The sequence below is a fragment of the Garra rufa genome, chromosome 11 (genome assembly GCF_049309525.1).
Source record: "Garra rufa chromosome 11, GarRuf1.0, whole genome shotgun sequence".
Lineage (NCBI taxonomy): Eukaryota > Metazoa > Chordata > Actinopteri > Cypriniformes > Cyprinidae > Garra > Garra rufa.
The window spans coordinates 21,073,689-21,096,165 of NC_133371.1; the positions used below are offsets into that span (position 1 = coordinate 21,073,689).

A 22,477-nucleotide genomic window follows, 5' to 3' on the forward strand; every position below is an offset into this window, starting at 1 on the left:
ATGCATAATTTTTCACATAATTTACATTATTACAATGGCTTTGTCCCCAGGCTGGCACAAATGGCTTGATTATTTCCGGGTTCCACCTTCCGAAAAACCAAATTTATTGTGATTGATTAGCAGTCCCACTACGTTGCAATTGGTGAACAGCTTAGATAGCGTTCAGTACTGCCACGCCCCTTCCCAAAGCAGCAAACTAGATTAAAGTGATTCTTACGTTTTAAATATGGATATTTTTTCTTACAAAAACACATCGGATCGGCTTTAAAGAAAACAAAAAAACAAAAAACTAAATATCTCCCTTTGGAGTGGACTTGTAACTTTGTAGATGTTTTTTTTTTATGCCCAAACATACACACCACACACTGGCTGAAGTTCAAAAAGTGAAAAAGCATAATAGGGCCCCTTTTAATATCTTTTATCTTGGCAGCAACTTATCACATTTTCACAAATTAATGTGACCTTAACTAAACAAAATCCAAATTTTCACATTTTTAAACTTTATGATATATGATACACAAAGAGAGCTGCTGAAGGATGACACTATTTCTATGACGTCATTTGATCCAGTGGCTAGTCCTCCTCTGGCTCCCAACCAGGAAGAACAGGAGATGTCAGAGGTGGATAAGGAAGTCGTGACTGAGTCCTCCCAATCCTCCTGCCCTGCATTCGAGGAGCTTCTTGAGGTTATGGAGCGCGCCACGGCAAGGCTTGACTTGAATTGTAGATGTCAGAGGCCCCATTGAAGAGATGCAGGCCTGCTATCTCTCTATGGGTGAAACATCTTCTCTTAAGGCTCCCTCCTTGCCATCCAGACCCTTTCAAACATCTAACATCTTATCTGAATAGCAAGGCCTATGCAGCAGCAGGTCAGGCTAAGGCTTCATTGCACAGAATGGCAATTTTGCAAGCCTACCATGCTGACCTGCTGAAAGACCTATCTATGAGCATGCTGCTCCGGTGTGAGCGTTTGAGTGTTTCTCCCACTCTTGGAAGTTGGGCCCTCTGCACTCTGAGCTCCGTCTAGCAATCACATCAGGCAGTCAGGATCTGCCTCCCTGTTGAGCTGCTCTTGTGGTAAGGTTAGTACTGTTTCCCTCATTCTTGAGGGTCATCTACGTCTCATTTGAGCGTCTGAGCCCCTCCCATTTCTGAGAGTTGAGTCACTCACTCTCTGAAACTCCATAAGCAGCCACACCAGGGTGTTAGTACTTGGCAATGCTCCCCTTGACTAGAGGGTCACCTATGAGCACTCCGCTCCAAGTTGAGCATCTGATTGCCTCTCCTGAGAATAGGGCCCCCCACTTTCTGGTGCTCCGTATAGCAAACACGTCAGGTGTTTGGACTGCCTTTGACTCCCTGGTAGGCTGCTCTTGTGGTCGGGGTACATGCAGTGTTATGCAATCATAAGATGTTTTGTTTTTTATGTTTTGTGGTTAATAGTAGATTTCCTTGAGGCATGGTACATTTCAATAATTTGCACTGTATCTTTCAACATACCTTTTAAGTTTATTTACAGTGTTACAGTAAGGAAAAAATAATTTGATCCCCTGCTGATTTTGTACGTTTGCCCACTGACAAGAAAATTATCAGTCTATCATTTTAATGGTAGGTTTATTTGAACAGTGAGAGGCAGAATACCAACAACAACAACAACAACAACAAAAAATCCAGAAAAATGCATTTCAAAAAAGTTAGAAATTGATTTGCATTTAAATGAGTGAAATAACTATTTAACCCCTTCGCAGAACATGACTCTTGTCTTGTCGAACCCTTGTTCACAGAGGTCAGACATTTCTTGTAATTGGCTACCAGGTTTGCACACATCTCTGGATGGATTTTGCCCCACTCCTTTTTGCAGATTCTCATTAAGGTTTCGAAGCTGACATTTGGCAACTCGAACCTTCAGCTCCCTCCACAGATTTTCTATGGGATAACGGTCTGGAGACTGGCTGGGACACTCCAGGACCTTAATGTGCATCTTCTTGAGCCACTCCTTTGTTGCCTTGGCCGTCTGTTTTGGGTTATTGTCGTTCTGGAATACCCATGAGATTAGAAGCACTCCTTTGAAGGGAGTGCTCCTAACTACACAAGAACAAATGACTAATGCACTACTAACATTATAGTAACTACTATTAACTAACAAGAAATTCTGCTTAACGAATCAGTAAGTAATAGCACTCAGCTGAAAGTGGTAGTTCACTATTAGCTAATCAGTAACTTTTTTTTTCATATCTCCCAAAGAACTACTAAGAATTACTATATACAGGCTCATAATTAATGTGAATGATGCAAAATGTATAATTAATTCTAAAGTAAAAATCATAGTAACCCACTAGTAATGAGTCTAGAATTACCAATATGTCAGAAGGGATTACTAATTGGTTGGATCCATATTCTACATGTGCTATGTGTGTGTTCCTGCCTGCCCTGTGGAATCCCTGTGGATTATTAAAGACTATTGATTGGTATATTTGCTTGTCTCCTCGTTCCTCGCTCCTAAAGTAGACATTGTGACAGTCATCAGTTTTTGAGGTGTAAGTGACAATGAATGGGGTAAAGTCATTGTGATATGATTGCATATGACTGGTTATATTCGGCAGTGATTAGTTCACGAGTCCGCCCTTACGTCTAATCTGCCTGAGCAAGTAGAAAGCATATTTTGACGTGCTGTCCTTGGGGAGGGCTCCGGGCCCGGAATATAGACCGAACTGTCGCAGGACGGAGGTAAGTAAGCTGGCTATATATGTGTTGTGGTAATTAGGATGATTGGCTAAACGAGTCACACCTGTGCCAAATTGATTGATTATTTGATTGTGCTCCTCCTGAACCTTGTTAAACCTTGTCTTGGGGGAGGGCTCCAGGCCTGGAATATAGGCCGAACCCACGGTTTGATGCTTTAGACCAGCGGTTCTCAATTCCAGTCCTCGCGCCCCCCCGCTCTGCACATTTTGCGTGTTTCATGTATCGCTTCCGACGTTTGTTCTATTCCAACGTTACTGCCCTTCGAAGTGGACATCACGGGATATTCCGCCATTATTCATTAGTTCGAAGCGAGCGTATGTGTTCCATTTGAAGGTCATTAAAGCGTGCGAGACGTAAATTTAAAATGCATTTATTTACAGATGCATTTATGTCACACTTCTCTAGTAAGTTTCATCTGTGTGTGAAGACGCTACATGCGGTGGCGTAGCGTAAATATGTGAATGAATGTTTCGAAGTATAGTAAACAGATTTCCCCCGCTTAGGGAGCAGGGAGCAATGAACACTGTGCAGGCAATGTCAATCGGAACACATCCTGCACGGACCTCACTTCTAATGAGCTCGTTATCTGAATCAGGTGTGTTAACTAAGCGAGACATGCAAAATATGCAGAGCGGGGGGGCGCGAGGACTGGAATTGAGAACCGCTGCTTTAGACGAAGGCTCACACTGTGACCTTGCTGCACTGGGAGGGAGAGCCCATCCGCCGTTGAGTATGCAGCGTAACTCAAATGACGGACGGAGAGCTCACACTGTGACCAAAGGTAGCCACGGCTCTGCTGCACCGGAAGGGAGAGTCCCGTCCGATGCTGGATAGGCAAGAAGATTCGAAGCAATTGATGGAGAGACTCTTGCTGCGTCTGCAGCTCTGCTACACCGGAAGGGAGAGTTCCCTTTATGACTAAATGCGAGGCGAGAATCAATGTGTCGGATGAAGGGCTCTCACTGCGATCGAAGGGAGCCATGTCTCTGCTGCACTGGAAGGGAGAGCCCCGTCCGACGCTGAAATAGGCAAGAAAATAAGGTGATTGAAGGGAGCTGTGGCTTTGCTGCACCGGAAGGGAGAGTCCCCCTTGCGAGGCGAGGTTTGGTGTGTCGGTTGGAGGGCTCTCACTGCGACTGAAAGGAGCCACGACTCTGCTGCACTGGGAGGAAGAGCCCATCCGCTGCCCATCCGGAGGGCTCACACTGAGACCGAAGAGAGCCTGATTAAGTGAGAACTTGTTTTTGAAGAGAGTGCAGATTTAGCTTGTGCATCCCAGAGCTGAAAATAAGAAAAGAGAGTCTGATAAGGATAAACTGGAAATGGGAAGTTAAAAATTTAAATGTAGTGGCCTTTTCCTTTTTGGTTTGTCTTACTTTGTTTAATAAAATAAGCGATAGTTTCGTTATCAAGAATGGGTAAATCAGATGGTCATATGGAGTTGAATTTAGAGGTTATTGCAATTCCTGAGCATCTCCGAAAACCAAAGAAACTGCTTGGAGGATCAACTGACGCGTCAAGAAACGGTTTTAAGGACTGATTTATGGGAAAAGCCTGAGATGTGTGGGCCCGAGTTCCAATCGGAGACAGCCTCACGCTTCCTTCATGTGCTGTAAGTCACTGGAAGGGAGTGGGGTTTGTGACATCCTGAAGAGCCTGTGCACCCTGCACAGCCAGTGAAGGCAGCCTCACTTGTTTTAGCTGCTGTAGCTGTAGGCCACTGAGGCTTGTGATATTCGGAGAAAAATGCTGGAGAGCCTGTGTAGCCTGCACAGCTAACGGAGACAGCCTTATGCTTGCTTTAGCTGTTTTAGCTTTAGGTCACGGGAAAGGGAAGTGGTTTGTGATAATATGGTATAGCGTTTTACTCTACAAAGAGCAAACATTTCTTCTAAAACTTTGGGTCAACTTCAGGTCATCACGAATACTATGTTTTTTTAATTCTGAATGTTGGCATTTTTCACAATTCAGTACATTTTTTGAGTTTTGCGGTTCTCTCTATTTGTGCTGGCTGTGCATTATGACTCTTCACATATTTTTTATTTTATTTTTATTATTATTACTTTTTTTTATTATTATTATTTATTTTTTTGCAAGTACTATTATTATTAAAATAATAATGCATTTGTGCTTTTTCTCTTTTGCATTATTAACATGACGGTGTAAATGTAAATTGTATAATGTGCCCAGGGATATTCCTAATAAAATCATATAATACTAAACAAGAGATGTTTAGTATTATATGATTGGATCGGGATTACGTTGTTGTCTTAAAGGAACCGTATGTAGGATTGTGGCCAAAACTGGTACTGCAATCACTTTCAAAATACTGTAGAACGGTGTATCCCCTCCCGCTCCCCCCCTGACTCAAGGTTGCCAGCTAAGCTGTAGGAGTAGGCTGCTACAAGGAGCTTCCAACGGCAAGTGACGAGTCCTACACAGTAATTTGTTTTTCTTCTGTTAATTATGTTTATGCTTCACAAGAGATGTTTTGCGAAGTAATTATCGCAAAAATTTACAGATGGCGATTAGCCAAATATTTCGTAAAGATGTACTGTAATACCACATTTCAGTTGGAACATAGATTGTTTTCATACCCTGCTAGTGGTGCGATATAAAGCTTTTTATGAACGCATTTAGCATGGGTGACCGTGGAAAATCCACTATGTACGGAAGCAAAGTTAGCCAAACATAGATGAATCTAACCTGTCCAGGAGAAAATTTACAAAGTTGGGCGTCTGTCTTCAAATTCTTCTCCGTTTTCAGCCGTCTGCATCTTTCAAAGGCATCTCCTATACAAATCCTTGTTTAATTTCGGACTTTGTCACGACATATTTCGGATTCATAACGAGGTCTTTAGGTTTCGTAACGTTATACATGTTTTATCTGACACGTTCGTATAGCTGCAGCTGTAACAGAGCTGGCAACCCGGATCACAAAACTCTACTGACTTCGTGATTGGTAGATAGCTGGAGGGTGGAGCCTCAGACCAAAGCACAAAATGACAACAATAACATCAGTTGAGGGCTGCAACTTTCACTTTTAAATGACAATATCCTGGCCGGACCACTGTTGTCAGTGATATAAGTATTTGAAATGAACATGATTTCTTATTGTCTAGGGCCATTTTATGATTAACTGACATAAATTTCTTACATACGGTTCCTTTAAGTTTATGCATCGACCGGACTCAGAACTGTTTAATTTATTCTTGGAAAAGTGTGCATTTAGATGTAAATGCTGTAATAATTTAACTGAGTAAATTGAGAAAACACGCTCAAATATACCGGCGAAAAGAAACCAGCCGGCTGTCACACCCCTAGACGTTCAAGTTGGTTTCTCCCATCATTTCCCCCCGCAAATCTGTGTGTTTTGGTTTCTCCCTCATTGTTTACACCTGGATTTGTTAATCAGTCTATGTATTTAAGTCTGTGTCTGCATTCACTCTGTGTCCGTCGATAATGTTACATGTTCCTTGGTTTAAGCTCCATGTTTTGTGTTTTCTTTAATAAAGTATTTGTTTTGTTTATCCGGCTTCCTGGCATCTACTTCCACATCCCCACCAGTTCAGCAGTGTGACACCGGCACTATTTTGAGCATATTATTTTGATGAGTCAGTGGTCTGAATGGCCATCTAAATTACAAGTAAAATGTTGTTTCTTTGTTGATTATATAACAACAACTTGGAAAACAGACAAAACAGAAAAGGTAAGAAGCATTATTTGAGACAAGAGCATACTAATATAATAAGCGCAGATCTGTAGTGGAAAAAAAAAAAACGTTACCCTGTGCTGATGTAATTTTTGTGAAAAGGCTAATTAGGTTGCTAGTTGCACTTTTGTTTAATAAAAATATTAATAGTTGCCTTAGTTGTACTTATAATTATTAATTATAACTTGAAAATCAATCTTTTTCATCTTATCTGTCTATCTGAGTACAATGTGTAATCAAAATCCCAGCTAAAAATGCTACTGATTAATACAGAAATTTTTAGTATTTTCCTTTTGTTCTATGCAGTTTTGTGACGTGGTTACAAAATGACATCAACATCAATTATATCATCACGTCGTTTAACAGATTTTAGCAAAAAACGACCTGCCTTTAGTGACTTTACCTAAAAATAATTTGCAACACGGCCTGTGACGCTAACGGAGACAGCCTTGCACTAGCAGAGGCAGCCTCACGCTAGCGACTGCTACGAGAGCTGGAGGCCCAACTACTTACTGTGCTGCTGCCGGAAAAGGCGTGGTGAAAAGTTGAGCCAAAGTGGGAAGCGAGTCTGGTTTTGCTGCAGTGAGTACTAGGGCCCAGCCCAGGCTCGTTTGAGGCCTGTCGCTGCGATCCAACGCTTGAGGATAGCCTGGTCTTGTGCAGGACGATGGTGGTGTCGAGCGAGGCGGCCTTGCTCGATCTATTGGCTGCCTTGGTGGCTGGAGTGGATTTAGGAGTGAGGTTGGCTAGTTTAGAGGGTGACAAATAGATTGTACAGATCGGCTTTGTTTACCCTCCACGTAAATGGTTCGTCAGAATTAAACACTGTTTGCCTCAGGCTTAAATATCCTTCCGAGCGGAGGATATATTGGCATGGCTGAATGATGCAAGGATGTCGGGGAAGAAATTGGATGTCTCGCCGGTGGAGACAATGTAAAGCCTCAGTGTTGTGGAGAGCATGTGGCTGGTCGAGCAGAGCAGCGGCCGCAATAAAGCCTGGTGCTCGACGGTGGTGAATGGTGAAGAAGGAGTGAAACTAGGGCCGGCAGATTGCAACGGTAGATCGAAAAAAAAAAAAAAAATCCCCAGGTCTCATCATTGTGCAGAACAAGTTGAGTCTGTGATATAATGGCCAAAGGGGCAAAACCGAATGTAGAGAAACTGTCGCAGGACAGAGGTAAGAAGGCTGGCTATATGTGTTGTGGTAGTGAGGATGATTGGCTAAACGAGTTAAACCTGTGCCGAATTGATTGATTATCTGATCGTGCTCCTCCCGAACCTAGTTAACAAAACATAATTTCATTCGATATATCCCACCTCTTGTGATCGTGTACGTTTCACGTTTGCAAATTAGTCTGATTGAACAATATAATGGTGTTACTGGTAAGAATAATTAAAAAAAGTAAGTAAACAACTCACACAGAACAGCTGAACATAAGTTCACAAATAAAATATATTGTTTGAATTGCTACTGTCTTTAGTTGTTTTGGCTTATACTTGGCTTTAAGAAATAGTATATTGATTACATTGTTAATGTCCCTTAAAAATATGGTTTGTCAATATAAACTACTGTCAATTCTAAGATGTATGGCAATGCTTTCCTTATGTTTAATGTATTTTAATGTACAATTCTTCCTGTAATAAGCCATGTTTTAAGCATGTTAGCCAGTTGTTGTTGTTTTTTTAACAAATTATTTATCAAATAATTAGATATCATTTGGTATGATGGCAGTGAATTATTTAGGACAAACAATGCATCAGACAGTACGGTGACGCATTGCTGCCACACACTTATTTTTTTTCCCACTCAGCTATGTCGTTATAACGAGATCTTTTCTCGTAAAAACGACATCTTTTCTCGTTAAAACGACATATTTTCTCGTAAAAACGACATAATTTTCTCGTTAAAACGACATCTTTTCTCGTAATAACGAGATCTTTTCTCGTTAAAACGACATAATTTTCTCGTTAAAACGACATCTTTTTCTCGTAATAACGACATAATATGTCATACGATCTGACGTTCCTGTTATAGATGATATGATTATGTTATTGTGTATTATGCAAAGCGTTTGTCCACGCTGCCTTTTCCACAGTCCTGACATAAAGGAGGATGCACGCTGCTGGAGTTAGAATACACTAGCTATATATAGAAATAAACTGTTTTAATAATTTTAATGTATTGGTTTCAATTGTAGCTGCATGTTTATTAGGATTAATCTCCAATCTGCCCTCAGACCCAGAGGATTTAAGATGATCAGATCAAAACTGTTATTTCTGAATAATCGACTCTGAGCTTGGAATATTATTTGGATGAAAGTTTGATTTTACAGAAAATTGAAATACGATCATAAAGAAATAAAATAGAAATGACAAACGGTTTGGCTGCATTATGATAATAATAATTTCGTTCCTTTTCAAAAATGGACAAAATCAATGAAAAAAAAAAATCAGTTTAGTATTTTTGTCTGTGGGTAAAAAGAGAGCTTATGCTTTAATAATTATATGTGGGCGGCAATGAAAAGTCACTTTTTTAACTCAACCTGTCTTCATGTCTATCGCATCATGCAGAATAAATACAAATACAAAAATTCAAACAAATCTAGCTTAATTTCGTTTTTCTGTTTCTCAAACAAAACGAAATAATAATAATAATAATAATAATAATAATAATAATAATAATAATAGACTATTATTATTATTATTATTATTATTATTATTATTATTATTATTATTATTATTATTATTAGGCCTATTATTATATTTTCCTTATTATGAATTCTATTTATTTATTTCTGCTCATATTTCGATTTGCTGTTAAATCAATCAAAAAGATTTTATAATAAAAATAATAATACGCCTAATAATAATCATAATAATAATAATAATAATAATAATAATAATAATAATAATAATAATAATAAGCATAATAACAATTTGAGTAGCCTATTATTATTATTATTTCATTTTGTTTGAGAAACGGAAAAACGAAAAGCTTGATTCTTCATATTTTTGTTCGTGGGTAAAACACATGAGCTTATTGCTTGAATATTAATTGAACATGCCTGGGCGGCCTTGATACTTATGATTATATACAAATTATACATTATTTATTATATATTATTAAATTTTATTTTTAGCTGAATCAAGCCACGAATCCGGTTTTTCATCTGGATTATAGCCTACTGTGGAAATATGCTGCGCTGGCTGTAAGCACAATGGTAGGTAACAGATAATGAACTCACACGGGAAAGACTGTACACTACCTCTTGTTGGATTTATACGAATTAAGTAAACACAATTTTGTTTTCGATTCTTTTATTGAAGTAGACCTTTCAAGCTGCATAGAGAGACATAAATTGCGAGAGCGCACCCTGTATTTTTACAAAGGCAATTTGTAACGTTTTGTTGTTATTGTGGAAGTACATAAAATAAAGCAGACATTTATATTTCATTCCTCTGTAATCACAAAGTAAGGGATCGCGCTGGTACCGCCGACCCGAAAAGTGCAGTGAGCTTTATATGAGACTTGCAAAGAAACGTTATTGTGACTAATTTGCAGGGCTGGGTTCTCCGAAACCACCTTAACGCTACGTCGTTCTTAAGTTGTACCTTAAGAAGTACCTTATCGTTAATATGTGTTTTCCGAAACCTTCTTAGTTAAGTATACCTTCTGTAAGTCATACGTTCGTAAGGTTGGTCTGGAGCGCTCTTAGCTATACCTTACCGCTGCTGGCGGTTCATACCGCTAGTGGGCACCACGCAAAAAGCTTTTTTACATCGCAGTTTAATTACAAATAGAAAATTTTATATGAACATTTAATATAAAATCTGATTTAGTATTAAAATTGCATTTTTTACTTTAAAATTTTACACATAAAATACTTAAGTTGTTATAGCCTACACCCAGTGTCAAGTCAAGTCACCTTTATTTATATAGCGCTTTTAACAATACAGATTGTGTCAAAGCAACTGCACAGTATTTAAACAGCACAATAGTGTGTAAGTAACGCATTATTGTAAACAATCAATTTTCAGTAAAAGGCAGTTCATCAATGAATTCAGTGATATCATCATCCAGTTCAGTTCAAATAGTATACGGTATCGCTGGAAAGTGTCCCCAACTAAGCAAGCCAGAGGCGACAGCGGCAAGGAACCAAAACTCCACAGGTGACAGAAATGGAGAAAAAACCTTGGGAGAAACCAGGCTCAGTCGGGGGACCAGTTCTGGCCAGTGTATGGAAGTGTTTTCATTAATAAAGTTTCCATGGTTGTTAGCTTTTTTTAATTACTATCTCGAGGCACATCAGCGGGCGAACCATTTGACAGAAAAGGCTATGAGTCTATATAAAGAAAGATGAGTTTACACAAACTTTATAGCTATGGCAGCGAGACCTTGAGTACTTGTTTTAAATCAAAGACGGCGCCGTGCGTGGAGAGCAATAGTGTGTAATGCATACGCCAAAGTCCAATTTTGCATACATATGATACGCCAATCCTTCCCATTAACTTCAATGGAGAGAGGATGCATACAAATACCACGCATCATCTTTTATATCATCTATATAAAAGATGATGCGTGGTATTTATACGCATCCTCTCTCCATTGAAGTTAATTGGAAGGATTGGCGTATCATATGCACGCAAAATTGGACTTTGGCTTATGCATTACACGCTATTGCAAAGTCGTGTTATTCGTACGCAAAATGATGAGAATAAGTTGAAACACATACACATGTATTTCTGCATGTACATATTTCATTGAGCCCCGATAAATGCAGTTTGTACTATTTCTAAAACGCTTCTTTATTAAAAAAAAACATTGTTTTCTCAATACTTTACCTATACCGCTGTGAAAGAAAGAGCGCACAATCGATCACCGAGGCATCGATATCAACCTATTCAGCACCTCCACCATGGACAGCACCTGCTAAGGTCGCACTTAAGAAGGTTTACCTTAAGCAATATCCTAAGGTATAGTTTGGAGAACACACGTAGGAAAGGTATAGCTGTAGTTAAGGTGTACCTCTTGAGTCTTCGTAGCACGCTAAGAGACAACGTTATCGGAGAACGCAGCCCAGAGCGGTACATCAGACGAACATTTATTCTGCATGATGGGACAGACCGTAAAGACAAGCTGAGTCGAAAAGTGGCTTTTCCGGGCCGCTCACGCACAAATATTAAAGCATAAGCTCTCTTTTCATGAAAAAAAAATCTGGCTTTATTTATTTTCATTTTTTAAACAGAACGAAATCATCATAATCATAACACGATCAAACCGTGTGTAATTTTTCTTTTATTTATTTCTGATACTATTTACATTTTCTGTAAAATCAAACTTTCATCCAAATAATATTCCAAGCTCAGAGTCAGAAATAACAGTTTTGATCTGATCATCTTAAATCCTCTGGGTCTGAGGGCAGATTAGTATGGAGATTAATCCTAATAAACATGCTGCTACAATTGAAACAATTACATTAAAATTATTAAAACAGTGTATTTCTATAGGCTATATATAGCTAGTGTATTCTAACTCCAGCAGCGTGCATCCTCCTTTAGGTCAGAACTGTGGCAAAGGCAGCGCGGACAAACGTTTAGCTCCCTCACATAATGTCTATAACAGGAACATCAGATCAGATCGTATGACATGATATGTCGTTATAACGAGAAAAAGATGTCGTTTTAACGAGAAAATTATGTCGTTTTTACGAGAAAAGATCTCGTTATTACGAGAAAAGATGTCGTTTTAACGAGATAATTATGTCGTTTTTACGAGAAAAGATGTCGTTTTAACGAGAAAAGATGTCGTTTTAACGAGAAAAGATGTCGTTTTTACGAGAAAAGATCTCGTTATAACGACATAGCTGAGTGGGAAAAAAATTAAGTGTGCGGCAGCAATGCGTCACCGTAAGACAGAAGCATCATATATAATATATTTAATTCTTTATGCCGTAAATTTGGACGTTAAATAAGTAAAATAAGTACAGTGATTTTACTTTTATTTCTGATGATTTATAGCTGAATTTAGAGAATGCTGTTCAATCACATTTCTGTGTCACTACAATATAAGGAGGACAAGACTGATATTTTGCTTAAGACACATTCTCTCATTGACTGATGTGAAATATTAACCACACCCTCTTAGGTTTACCAGTAAAGATTTAAAACATGTGACATTGGTTGGTGGATATAAAAAACAAGGTGTTATGCAGAGCTCACATTTTGAGAGGTTGCTGCATAGGAGAAATGAATACTCATCTTTTATTAACAGTGACTCTACTGTGTATTACCGGCCTTCACCGTACTGTGTGTGGGGTTAATTTAGGCTCCTGCATTCTCCAGGGTGACCCTCAACCCCCTGATCTCTTCGAAGATGGAGACTTCATCATTGGAGGGGCTTTTACTATTCATTACTATGTGAAGACAGAGAAGCACACCTATACTAGGCGGCCACAACCACTAGAGTGCAGCGGCAGGTTGGAGTTTGGTTCAACATTGAAAACAATGCTTAACAAACCAGGGCAAATGGGTTAAACTGATTGTGCTGAAATTGTGATTATACCTTTCTTTCTTTCTTTCTTTCTTTCTTTCTTAAAATTAGTTAATTAAAAAAACATCATGTAAAACGTAAATTTTTAATAGGAAGTTATTATGTGTGTACTTCAACAGCATGGACTTCAGAGAGCTGCGGTTTGCTCGTGCCTTGCAATTCACTGTCCAAGAGATAAACAACAGCTCCGCTCTCTTACCGGGCATCACTTTAGGGTACCATATATATGACACATGTGCATCTGTGCCAATGGCAATTAAAGTAGCGTTGCAGCTTGCCAACGGACTAGATCTCGTATTTAACGACACTGATTCCTGTGGAAAATCTGCTGCAGTCCCCGCACTAATCGGAGATTCTGCTTCCACGCCAGCTGTAACGATTTCAAGACTTTTGGGTCCTCTTGGAATTCCACAGGTGCTTGCGCAAAATTATTATTTTATAATCTTCTTGTTAGAAAGAAAAAAAGGGGTAAGGTCTAGCCTATCACAATGTAAAATAATTATTGTAATATTGGTAATGACACAACTGGAGAACAACAGATAAAACGGATAAATGCAGTAAATGTAACGTTTGTGAATTATATATTTTTCTTCTTCTTCTTCATCTTCTTCTTTACTGTACCCCATAGGTGAGTCATTACGCAACATGCGCGTGTCTCAGTGACAAGTGGCAGCATCCTACTTTCTTCAGGACCATCCCTAGCGATCACCATCAAGCGGCCGCACTGGCACGAATGGTCAAGCGCTTCGGATGGACGTGGATCGGAGCTGTGTGCAGTGATTCAGACTATGGGAATAATGGTATGGCATCATTCCTGAAAGCTGCGGAGGAAGAGGGAATCTGTGTTGAGTATTCTGAGGCCTACTACAGGACCCAGCCGCTTAGTAAATTGAAAAGAGTCGCGGATGTCATTCGCAAGTCAACGGCTCGTGTAATAGTTGCCTTCGTGGCAGCAGGTGATATGAGATTTCTTTTAGAGGAGCTGAGCCAGCAGCCTCCTCCCCCGATGCAATGGATTGGCAGCGAGGCGTGGGTTACAGACCCACAAATGCTGCGGTTTAATTTGTGTATTGGTGCTGTGGGGGTTGGAATCCCTAGGTCTGTTATCCCAGGTTTTCGTAACTTTCTACTTGACCTGTCGCCAGAACAAGCGCTAAAATTTCCCCTCCTGACAGAATTCTGGGAAAGCTCGTTTAGCTGTAGTTTAAAAGGGCAGAGAGGATCTTCTACCGGTATGCCAGCATGCGATGGCACAGAGGATCTGCGCGCATTACAGAACCCGTATGCAGACACGTCCCAGTTGCGCGTCACAAACATGGTGTACAAAGCCGCATATGCTATAGCTCATGCCCTCCATAGCATTGTCTGTGACGAAAAGCAGTGCGACAAAAACATCAAAGTTGAGTCCCGACAGGTAAATTTTCTTATTGTGTATTTATTATTATTATTATTATTATTATTATTATTATTATTATTATTATTATTATTATTATTATATTTTCAATGCATTAACAAAAAATATTATAATTCTTAAGATAATACAATATTTATGCAGTATATTACTTTCTGTACAGGCCTACTGTGAAATACTCATTCATCCACACCATATTTTGATTTTGATTTTCATGCAGGTTTTTGATAAACTCAAAAAAGTGAATTTTACTAAAAATAATTATTCTGTTTCATTTGATGCCAATGGAGACCCTGTGGCCACATATGAACTTGTGAACTGGCAGCTTCAGGGAGACGGTTCTATTGATTTTGTGACAGTGGGTCAATATGATGCATCCCAGCCTAAAGGCCAAGAATTCAGTTTGAGCAGAGATATCATTTGGTATGATGGCAGTGAAAAGGTATAAAATGTGTTTTTCTTCTCTATCTATCATGCTGAACCCCTGGAATTGATTTTGGGGTATTTTCCTTACTTATAACCATATAAACATGCATATATTATATTATATTATATTATATTATATTATATTATATTATATTATATTATATTATATTATATTTATTTATTTATTATCCACCTTGTGTTAGCTTTAAAAAAAAAAAAAAAAAAAAAACTCTTCCACATTTACAGGGGTATGGCCACTGGTCACCACAGTGGGATTAGTTCACTTTCAGAATAAACATTTCCTGAATACCCCAATGTCATTCAAAATGTTCACATCTGCCCTCACGTCTTTTTTTCAGTCAAAATTAAAGTTTTTGAAGAAATCTAGGATTTTTTCACTTCAATGGAAGCCATCAAGTTGAAGGCCTATATTGTAGTTTCAATGCAGCTTCAAAGGGCTCTACACGATCCCAGCCTAGGTCTTATTTAGAGAAATTGATTGGTCCTTTTCTAAAAAAAAAAAAAACATTTTGTAACCACTAATGCTCATCTTGCACTAGATTGACTTCACGCATTACGTAGTCAAGTAGGAAAGGTCACGTGTGACATAGGCAGAAATACTGAACCAGTGTTTACAAAAAAAACATGCAAAGAAAGTCTAACGCCCTTAACAAAAAAAATATATGAAATAATGATTTTGAAGTTGGAGGAGAAAAAAATGGAGGTTTTCGCCTTACTGTAACTTTTTGAACTGGACGAAGAACTAATCACATGTGACCTTAATGCGTGAAGTCGCAGACGTGCATCGCAGAGCAAGATGAGCATTTAACATCTTGGATGACATGGGGGTGAGTAAATTAAAAGGACTTTTTTTTTTATCCTGGAAGTGAACTAATCCTTTAAAAGACACAGAATAGTATTACCTATACTAAATTGAAATTAAAACAGAAGAATTCACCATGACACATTTTGCCTCCATATTTCAAACATCTGGGCCATTTTGTCACTTTCAAAGCATTTTTGCCAAGAGCCTTTGTTAATTTCTGACCCTGCTGTGTGTACCTGTCACCTGCAGGTGCCTGTTTCTGTGTGCAGTGAGAGCTGTCCTCCAGGTAGTAGGAAGGCTGTGAAAAAAGGAAGACCTGTCTGCTGTTATGACTGCATTAACTGTGCAGATGGAGAGATCAGCAATGAGACAGGTAGGTTGTCTGGATATTTTTTTGTAAATATCAATAAATGCTTCATAAATTAATCATAAATGTTTCTGGGTCAAATTATATATGAATGTGAAAAGAAAAAAATGTTGGTCATTCTAAAACAGTATAGCCTGATAACCTGTATGTCTCCATTTTGTTTCCATTGTTCATAAATGGCTGCTATGCACTGATCCCTTGATCTTTTAAAGATTCTTTAGATTGTCACAAATGCCTGCCTGAGTACTGGCCCAATAATGAGAAGGACAAGTGCTTTCCTAAACCAGTGGAGTTTCTCTCCTGGGATGAGATCCTTGGGATTATACTGGCTGCTTTTTCTGTTGTTGGCTCTTTAGTGGCTTTGAGCATAACTTTAGTGTTTTACAAAAATAGGACCACTCCGATAGTAAGAGCCAACAACTCAGAGCTGAGCTTCCTGTTGCTCTTCTCATTGACTCTATGTTTCCTCTGTTCACTTACTTTTATTGGTCGGCCCACTGAATGGTCCTGTATGTTACGTCACACAGCGTTTGGGATTACTTTTGTCCTTTGTATCTCCTGCATTCTAGGGAAAACAATAGTGGTGTTAATGGCCTTCAAAGCTGCACTACCAGGAAATAATGTCATGAAATGGTTTGGGCCTCTTCAACAAAGACTCAGTGTTTTTGTTTTTACTCTTGTACAGGTCCTTATATGTGTGCTTTGGTTAAAAATATCCCCACCTTTTCCTTATAACAATATGCAACACTACAAGGAAAAGATCATTCTAGAATGCAGTTTAGGATCAGCTATAGGTTTCTGGGCTGTGCTGGGTTATATTGGCCTACTAGCTTTCCTTTGCTTTGTTTTAGCTTTTCTAGCCAGAAAGCTGCCTGATAACTTCAATGAAGCTAAATTTATCACATTCAGTATGCTCATATTCTGTGCTGTATGGATCACCTTTATTCCAGCTTATGTCAGCTCTCCAGGGAAATTTACTGTAGCTGTGGAGATTTTCGCTATTTTAGCATCAAGTTTTGGTCTGATTCTCTGTATTTTTGCTCCTAAGTGTTTCATTATTGTTTTTAGGCCAGAGCAGAATACCAAAAAACATTTAATGGGTAAAATACCAACACAATCCCTCTGAGATATACACAACTCTCATTGGATATCTATCAAAATCACATATCGCATCTGAGATTTTACTGTCACACCACTGATGTTTTTACATGTTTGTGCTATATGCACAAGTAAATATGGTATATTGTGCTTTTTTCTGCAGAAAATGAAATATAATTTGATATGTTTTGTGTTGTGTGTATTGATATACTTTTATAAATACAAATTGTTGCCTAATAGATGATGTATAATCATGTGTACTGCATTCAGTATATTCAAAATTATAAAATAAAATATTTTTTTCTATTGCTATATTGTAACACCCCTTGTGTGCCCTTTTTTGGAGTTCCTGTCTCATTAAGTATCATCACCTTCACCTGTCTGTGTTAATCAGTGTCCTTTATAAATTGGATTCAGTTTATTGTCTGTTTTTCCGGTATTAAGGTTACCTAGTGTGTACATGTGTGTTTTTCTGCCTTGTCTGTCTGTGGATTACTTCTGTGGATTATATTAAAGAACTTTGCATTGAATTCTATATTGTGTTGCACCCTTCCTACATACACCATGACATATATAATATTCTAAAAGCTTGTAATGTTATACAATTCTTGTAACCCAAATATAAACAAACATGAAATAGATACAATACGTTTATATATACAATATACTTTATAATATATGCAACAATTTATAAATAAATAACACTTTTTTTTCCCCACACATATGATACAGTTGTGCCATATATACTTACATAATATAATATAAAACGTGAAAGCAAATAGAGAAAAAAGTAATGTCTTTCTCATATCATCTTGTCATCTTGTTTAAACTTTTAGTTTATGCCTCAAATGTTTATGTTTACCATTCTGGTATAGCAGCTGAGCTGGAAGTAGAGACTGCAGTGGTGTGGATTTTGGAGTGCAGTCTGGATGTCTGGGTAATCTCCACTGATCTAAAATAAAGATAATCAAATTGGGTACTTATACTCTCATAGCATAGATTTATATACATATACCAGGGGTAGGCAAGTTTGGTCCTAGAGAGCCGCTGTTCTGTAGAGTTCAGCTCCACCTAGTTTTGAGGGTCATGACATATATATATATATATATACTACATCTCAAGTCGCTACATCCAAATCTAAATTAAATTATTCTCGATATGTGCTTTAAAGTACTGTTCTGAATCAAATGATTCGTGATCCGATTGGAGCGCTTCGAAACAGTGAGTCATTTTGCGATGCAGTGGTTTACTGATTCGGAGTTTTTAAAAAGCTCCGTTGATACTTCGCTCACATTCTCTATATAATTTATTCATTGTTTAAAATGAAATCATTACAGTTAATATGCCTAACTTACAATCTTTTTATTAAATAGTGATCACGTTAGACAGTTTCCTCCAAATTAAAAACATTTCATGACCTGACACTCATTATCGGCCTATATGCGCGTTGTTAACAGATTTCACTAACAGTTTGATCAACCTCCGCCTATTGAGAGAGAAAAAGTTTTCAAGAGCACAAATCACACCATATATGTGATGTTTCATTAACAAATTTCAGGAGGAGCTCGCGCAGATAATTAACATGGCCAATTCATCATCAGCAATCACTCCCTATCCAATCACTCTCCCTATCCAATTACTACAGTCCCTTTAAATAACCAAGCAGTCCTACCTTCAGCTATCTCTGATTCCAGCATCACAGCAAACATGTCCGAGATCCACTCATCCTCCGAGGATTATTTCTCAGACACCGAGCTTCCCGTAGCTCCTCCAGCCTCCATCCAGGTCGCCGCCCAGGCCACCAGCGCCCAGCAGGATCCATCAAGCGAGCCCGCGGCCGCATCACGGGGCCGCAGGCCCTCACGCACCACCGCTGCTCGCACTCCGAGACGCCAGCTCACGCCGTCTCCACCACTTTCTAAACGCCGGGCATCATCCCCAGCATCCTCCTACGGTTCAGCATTCTCCTGCACCCCAGCCAAGGAAAAATGGACCATAGCCGAGCTTCGCAAGGCCCTCACCAGCGCCGGCGTATCCTTTACACGCCGTTCCTCTAAAGCGGAACTCCTCGCACTCTACTCATCTCTCCAACAGCAGGAAAAACCTACATCCACCCCTCCCACCAGGGCGTCAGGCAGGGCGCGCTCAGGCCGCAGCGCCCCCTACACGACGTCAGGACGCAGCAGAAGGCCGTCACCGAGTTCGGGCCACGCCCCGGACACCGCAGTCTCCAGCCATGGCCACCCCGCTCGACCTTCGAAGCGGGAACCTGCTGCTCACGCTGGCAGAGAGCCAGCCATCGCCTCCACGAGCCGCCGCAGCAGCACGAACTCGCCCACTCCAGCGGCCGATTCCCGTCCGCAACCCGTGCCTCTCCTTTCTCTCCCCTTTTCATGGCCCGCAGCCCCGCCTTCCACTCATAGCACCAGCATTCCCCCGCTCATGCCACAAGCACCGGTGCCTCTCATTCCCCCTCTCTTCCCTCCTCCCTTTCCCGTTTCAGGAGACGGCCGCAGCGCACGCTTACAGCCTCTATCAGTCCCCGCAGCCACTTTCCTTCCTCCTCAGGCCCGTCCTCCCTTCTCATTGGCCTCAGCCACTCCCCTTCCAGCCCCGCCAAACGCTCTAGCGCTGGAACCTCCCCCAGTCCCCAACTCAATCAGGACCCAGATTCTAGCAGGTGCGGATGTAGATCTTTTCACCCTTCTATCACCAATCTTACCCTCACCTGCCGATCGCCAAATCAATATTGGCGATTTCTCAGTCACTTTAAAAAATTCCGCACCCGCACAGTCACGCATTCTTTCTTTTGCCGAGTTCACCATGGCTTTCACCCGTTACACAGAAATCATCTGCACCGTTTTTCCCCACAGGAGGCGCGAACTCAGCGATTATCTCGCAATAGTCGCTGAGCTCGCGCTGTCATTCGGAGGTTCCCACTTTTATACTTACCATAAGCTGTTCGCCGCCAAATGTGCCATCCGCATAGCCCAGTGGAACCAGTGTCCTTACTGGGGAGCTCTGGACACCGAGCTCCATAGCAGAGTCTTCCTGGGCTGCCGCAACATCTCCTGCGCGGTTTGCCGTTCCTTTTCCCACCCCACTTCCAACTACACTTTTATCAATCCGTCCATTCCTCCCGGCCCCGAACCATCCCAACCCAAATCTACGTGCTACGTCCCGCGTCTCATGGAGACCCCAGCTACCCCTACTCCCACATTTCGCCACCCCCCTTCTTCCACTAGCAACCAAGTCTGCAACGACTTCAACAACGGCAGGTGCACCAGACAGCGCTGCCGTTTCATGCATGTGTGCAGTTTTTGTGGCGGCGCTCATGCACGTCTGGTTTGTCCTGTACACAAAGCTGCAAATAAAAATCAAAAAAGATATTTATCGACTCCTGTAAATGTTTCCTGCTTATCTGCTGAATTGCTTCACCACCCCGATCCTCATTTTGTATGTCATGTTCTTTCAGGTCTCACACATGGATTCCACCCCGGCGTCCTGAGCCTCCCCTCCCAAAACCTCATCTGCCCAAATCTCCACTCCGCTCTCACCGAACCTGAAACAGTGGACGGCCTAATCAAAAAAGAAATAGACTCAAATTTCATGATAGGCCCCTTTCTTGTCCCTCCTTTTAGCATGTATCGAGTCAGCCCCATCGGCGTCGCCACCAGAAAATTCTCAAGCAAAAAACGCCTCATAATTGATCTTTCATCTCCGCATAATTCCCCATTCCCTAGCATTAACAGCCTCATTCCGCTCGAAGAGTTTTCTCTTCACTATCACGACATCGACCAAGCCACTACCTTGATTAAAAAGGCAGGTCGCGGCGCTTGGTTGGCCAAAGTCGACATTACTTCCGCTTTCAAAGTTATGCCCATCCACCCAGATTTCTGGCACTTATTTGGCATTCGCTGGAAAAACGAATTCTATTTCGCCGTACACCTCACATTCGGTTGCAAAAGCAGTCCAAAAATCTTCGACACGCTGTCGGAGGCAATTTGCTGGATCCTCTCCAACAATTACAATTTACCCTATCTGATCCATCTTTTAGACGATTTCTTAATCATCTCACCCCCAGATTCCGTCCCAGCCGCACACCTCTTGACAACCCAAAAGCTTTTCTCAGAGCTCGGGATTCCCCTCACTCAAGACAAAACCGAGGGTCCTAGCACTTCCATCGAATTTTTGGGCATCAATTTAGATTCCCAAAAATTCCTGGCTTCCCTGCCCAAAGAAAAGATTGACAGAACAATTCTAGTAGCTTCCACTCTGCTAACAAATTGTAGCTGTACAAAACGCGAGCTGCTATCCATTCTGGGTCATCTAAATTTCGCGATGCGCATCATCCCATAAGGCCGCCCCTTCATCTCCCATCTCCTCTCCCTCTCCTCCTCCGCCCACGCCCTCGAGGATCGCATTTCCATAACTGATTCTTGCCGCAACGAGCTCAGCTTATGGATTTCCTTCCTTAAACAGTGGAACGGCTTATCGTTCTTTTACAGCAATTTGGTTTCTTCCCCAATCGATATCGAATTATATACCGACGCCGCCCCTTCCGTCGGCTTCGGAGGTTTTCTCCGGGGCCGCTGGTTCGCTTCTACCTGGCCCCCAGAGTTGGCAGATTTGCCTCAGCAGCTATCATCCTCAGCACTGTTTGAGCTCTACCCGTTAGTGGCCGCAGCTTTCCTATGGGGCAAAGAGTGGTCCGCCACCAGCATCATCGTCGTCCACTGCGACAACGAAGCTACCGTGCACTGCATTAACAAAGGCCGTTCCCACTCCCCCGCACTCATGCCTTTGCTCAGACATTTGATTTGGATTTCAGCTTGTGACCAATTTATCATAACTGCAAAACACATCCCCGGGTCAAAGAATCAAATCGCTGACTATCTCTCTCGTTTTGCTTTTCAGAAATTCAGATCGCTGGCTCCAGAAGCGGACCCGCTCCCAACCCCAGTCCCTCCTTATTCAGAACTGATATTCCCATAAACCACCCCCTAAGGCCTCTTCTCGAAGCATCCATCGACTCCATTCTCCAAGCAGTCTCCCCCAGGACTCTCCAATCCTACCTTACAGCGTGGAAATGCTTTAAAACTTTCCACGCCGCCTATAGCTTACCTTTCCCCGATTTTTCCCTGCTCACTGTCACCTCATTTATCTCCCATCTCAACTCCAATAAAAACCTCAAAGCCAGTTCCATTAAAGGATACCTAAGTGGAGTCCAATTTTTCCACAAACTGGTATTCGGCTCACCTTCACCCTATATTTCCAATTCTCAGACATCCCTCCTCATCAAAGGCATACAAAAAACCCAGCCCAGCCGCCCAGACCCTAGAC

The 22,477-nt window shown here is 40.8% G+C and overlaps 1 protein-coding gene and 1 pseudogene across 1 annotated transcript; both read left to right on the forward strand.

The window, feature by feature from the left end:
• The first annotated feature begins 13,126 nt into the window (after nt 1-13,126).
• LOC141345884 (extracellular calcium-sensing receptor-like) lies at nt 13,127-17,162 on the forward strand. The gene is made up of 5 exons (XM_073850806.1): nt 13,127-13,420; nt 13,635-14,420; nt 14,638-14,859; nt 15,919-16,042; nt 16,249-17,162. Exons 1-5 carry the CDS (start codon nt 13,127-13,129, stop codon nt 17,160-17,162), a joined length of 2,340 nt encoding a protein of 779 aa, XP_073706907.1.
• Nucleotides 17,163-18,841: 1,679 nt separating this feature from the next.
• Nucleotides 18,842-22,129, forward strand: LOC141345277 (uncharacterized; annotated as a pseudogene).
• Nucleotides 22,130-22,477: the final 348 nt, after the last annotated feature.

Excerpts from the sequence above, each read along its gene's own strand:
- LOC141345884 (XM_073850806.1), top strand. The coding sequence starts at position 13,127 with ATGGACTTCAGAGAGCTGCGGTTTGCTCGTGCCTTGCAATTCACTGTC. Across the intron at positions 14,860-15,918 it reads GGTATGATGGCAGTGAAAAG|GTGCCTGTTTCTGTGTGCAG; the intron begins GTATAAAATGTG and ends TGTCACCTGCAG. Across the intron at positions 16,043-16,248 it reads AGAGATCAGCAATGAGACAG|ATTCTTTAGATTGTCACAAA; the intron begins GTAGGTTGTCTG and ends GATCTTTTAAAG.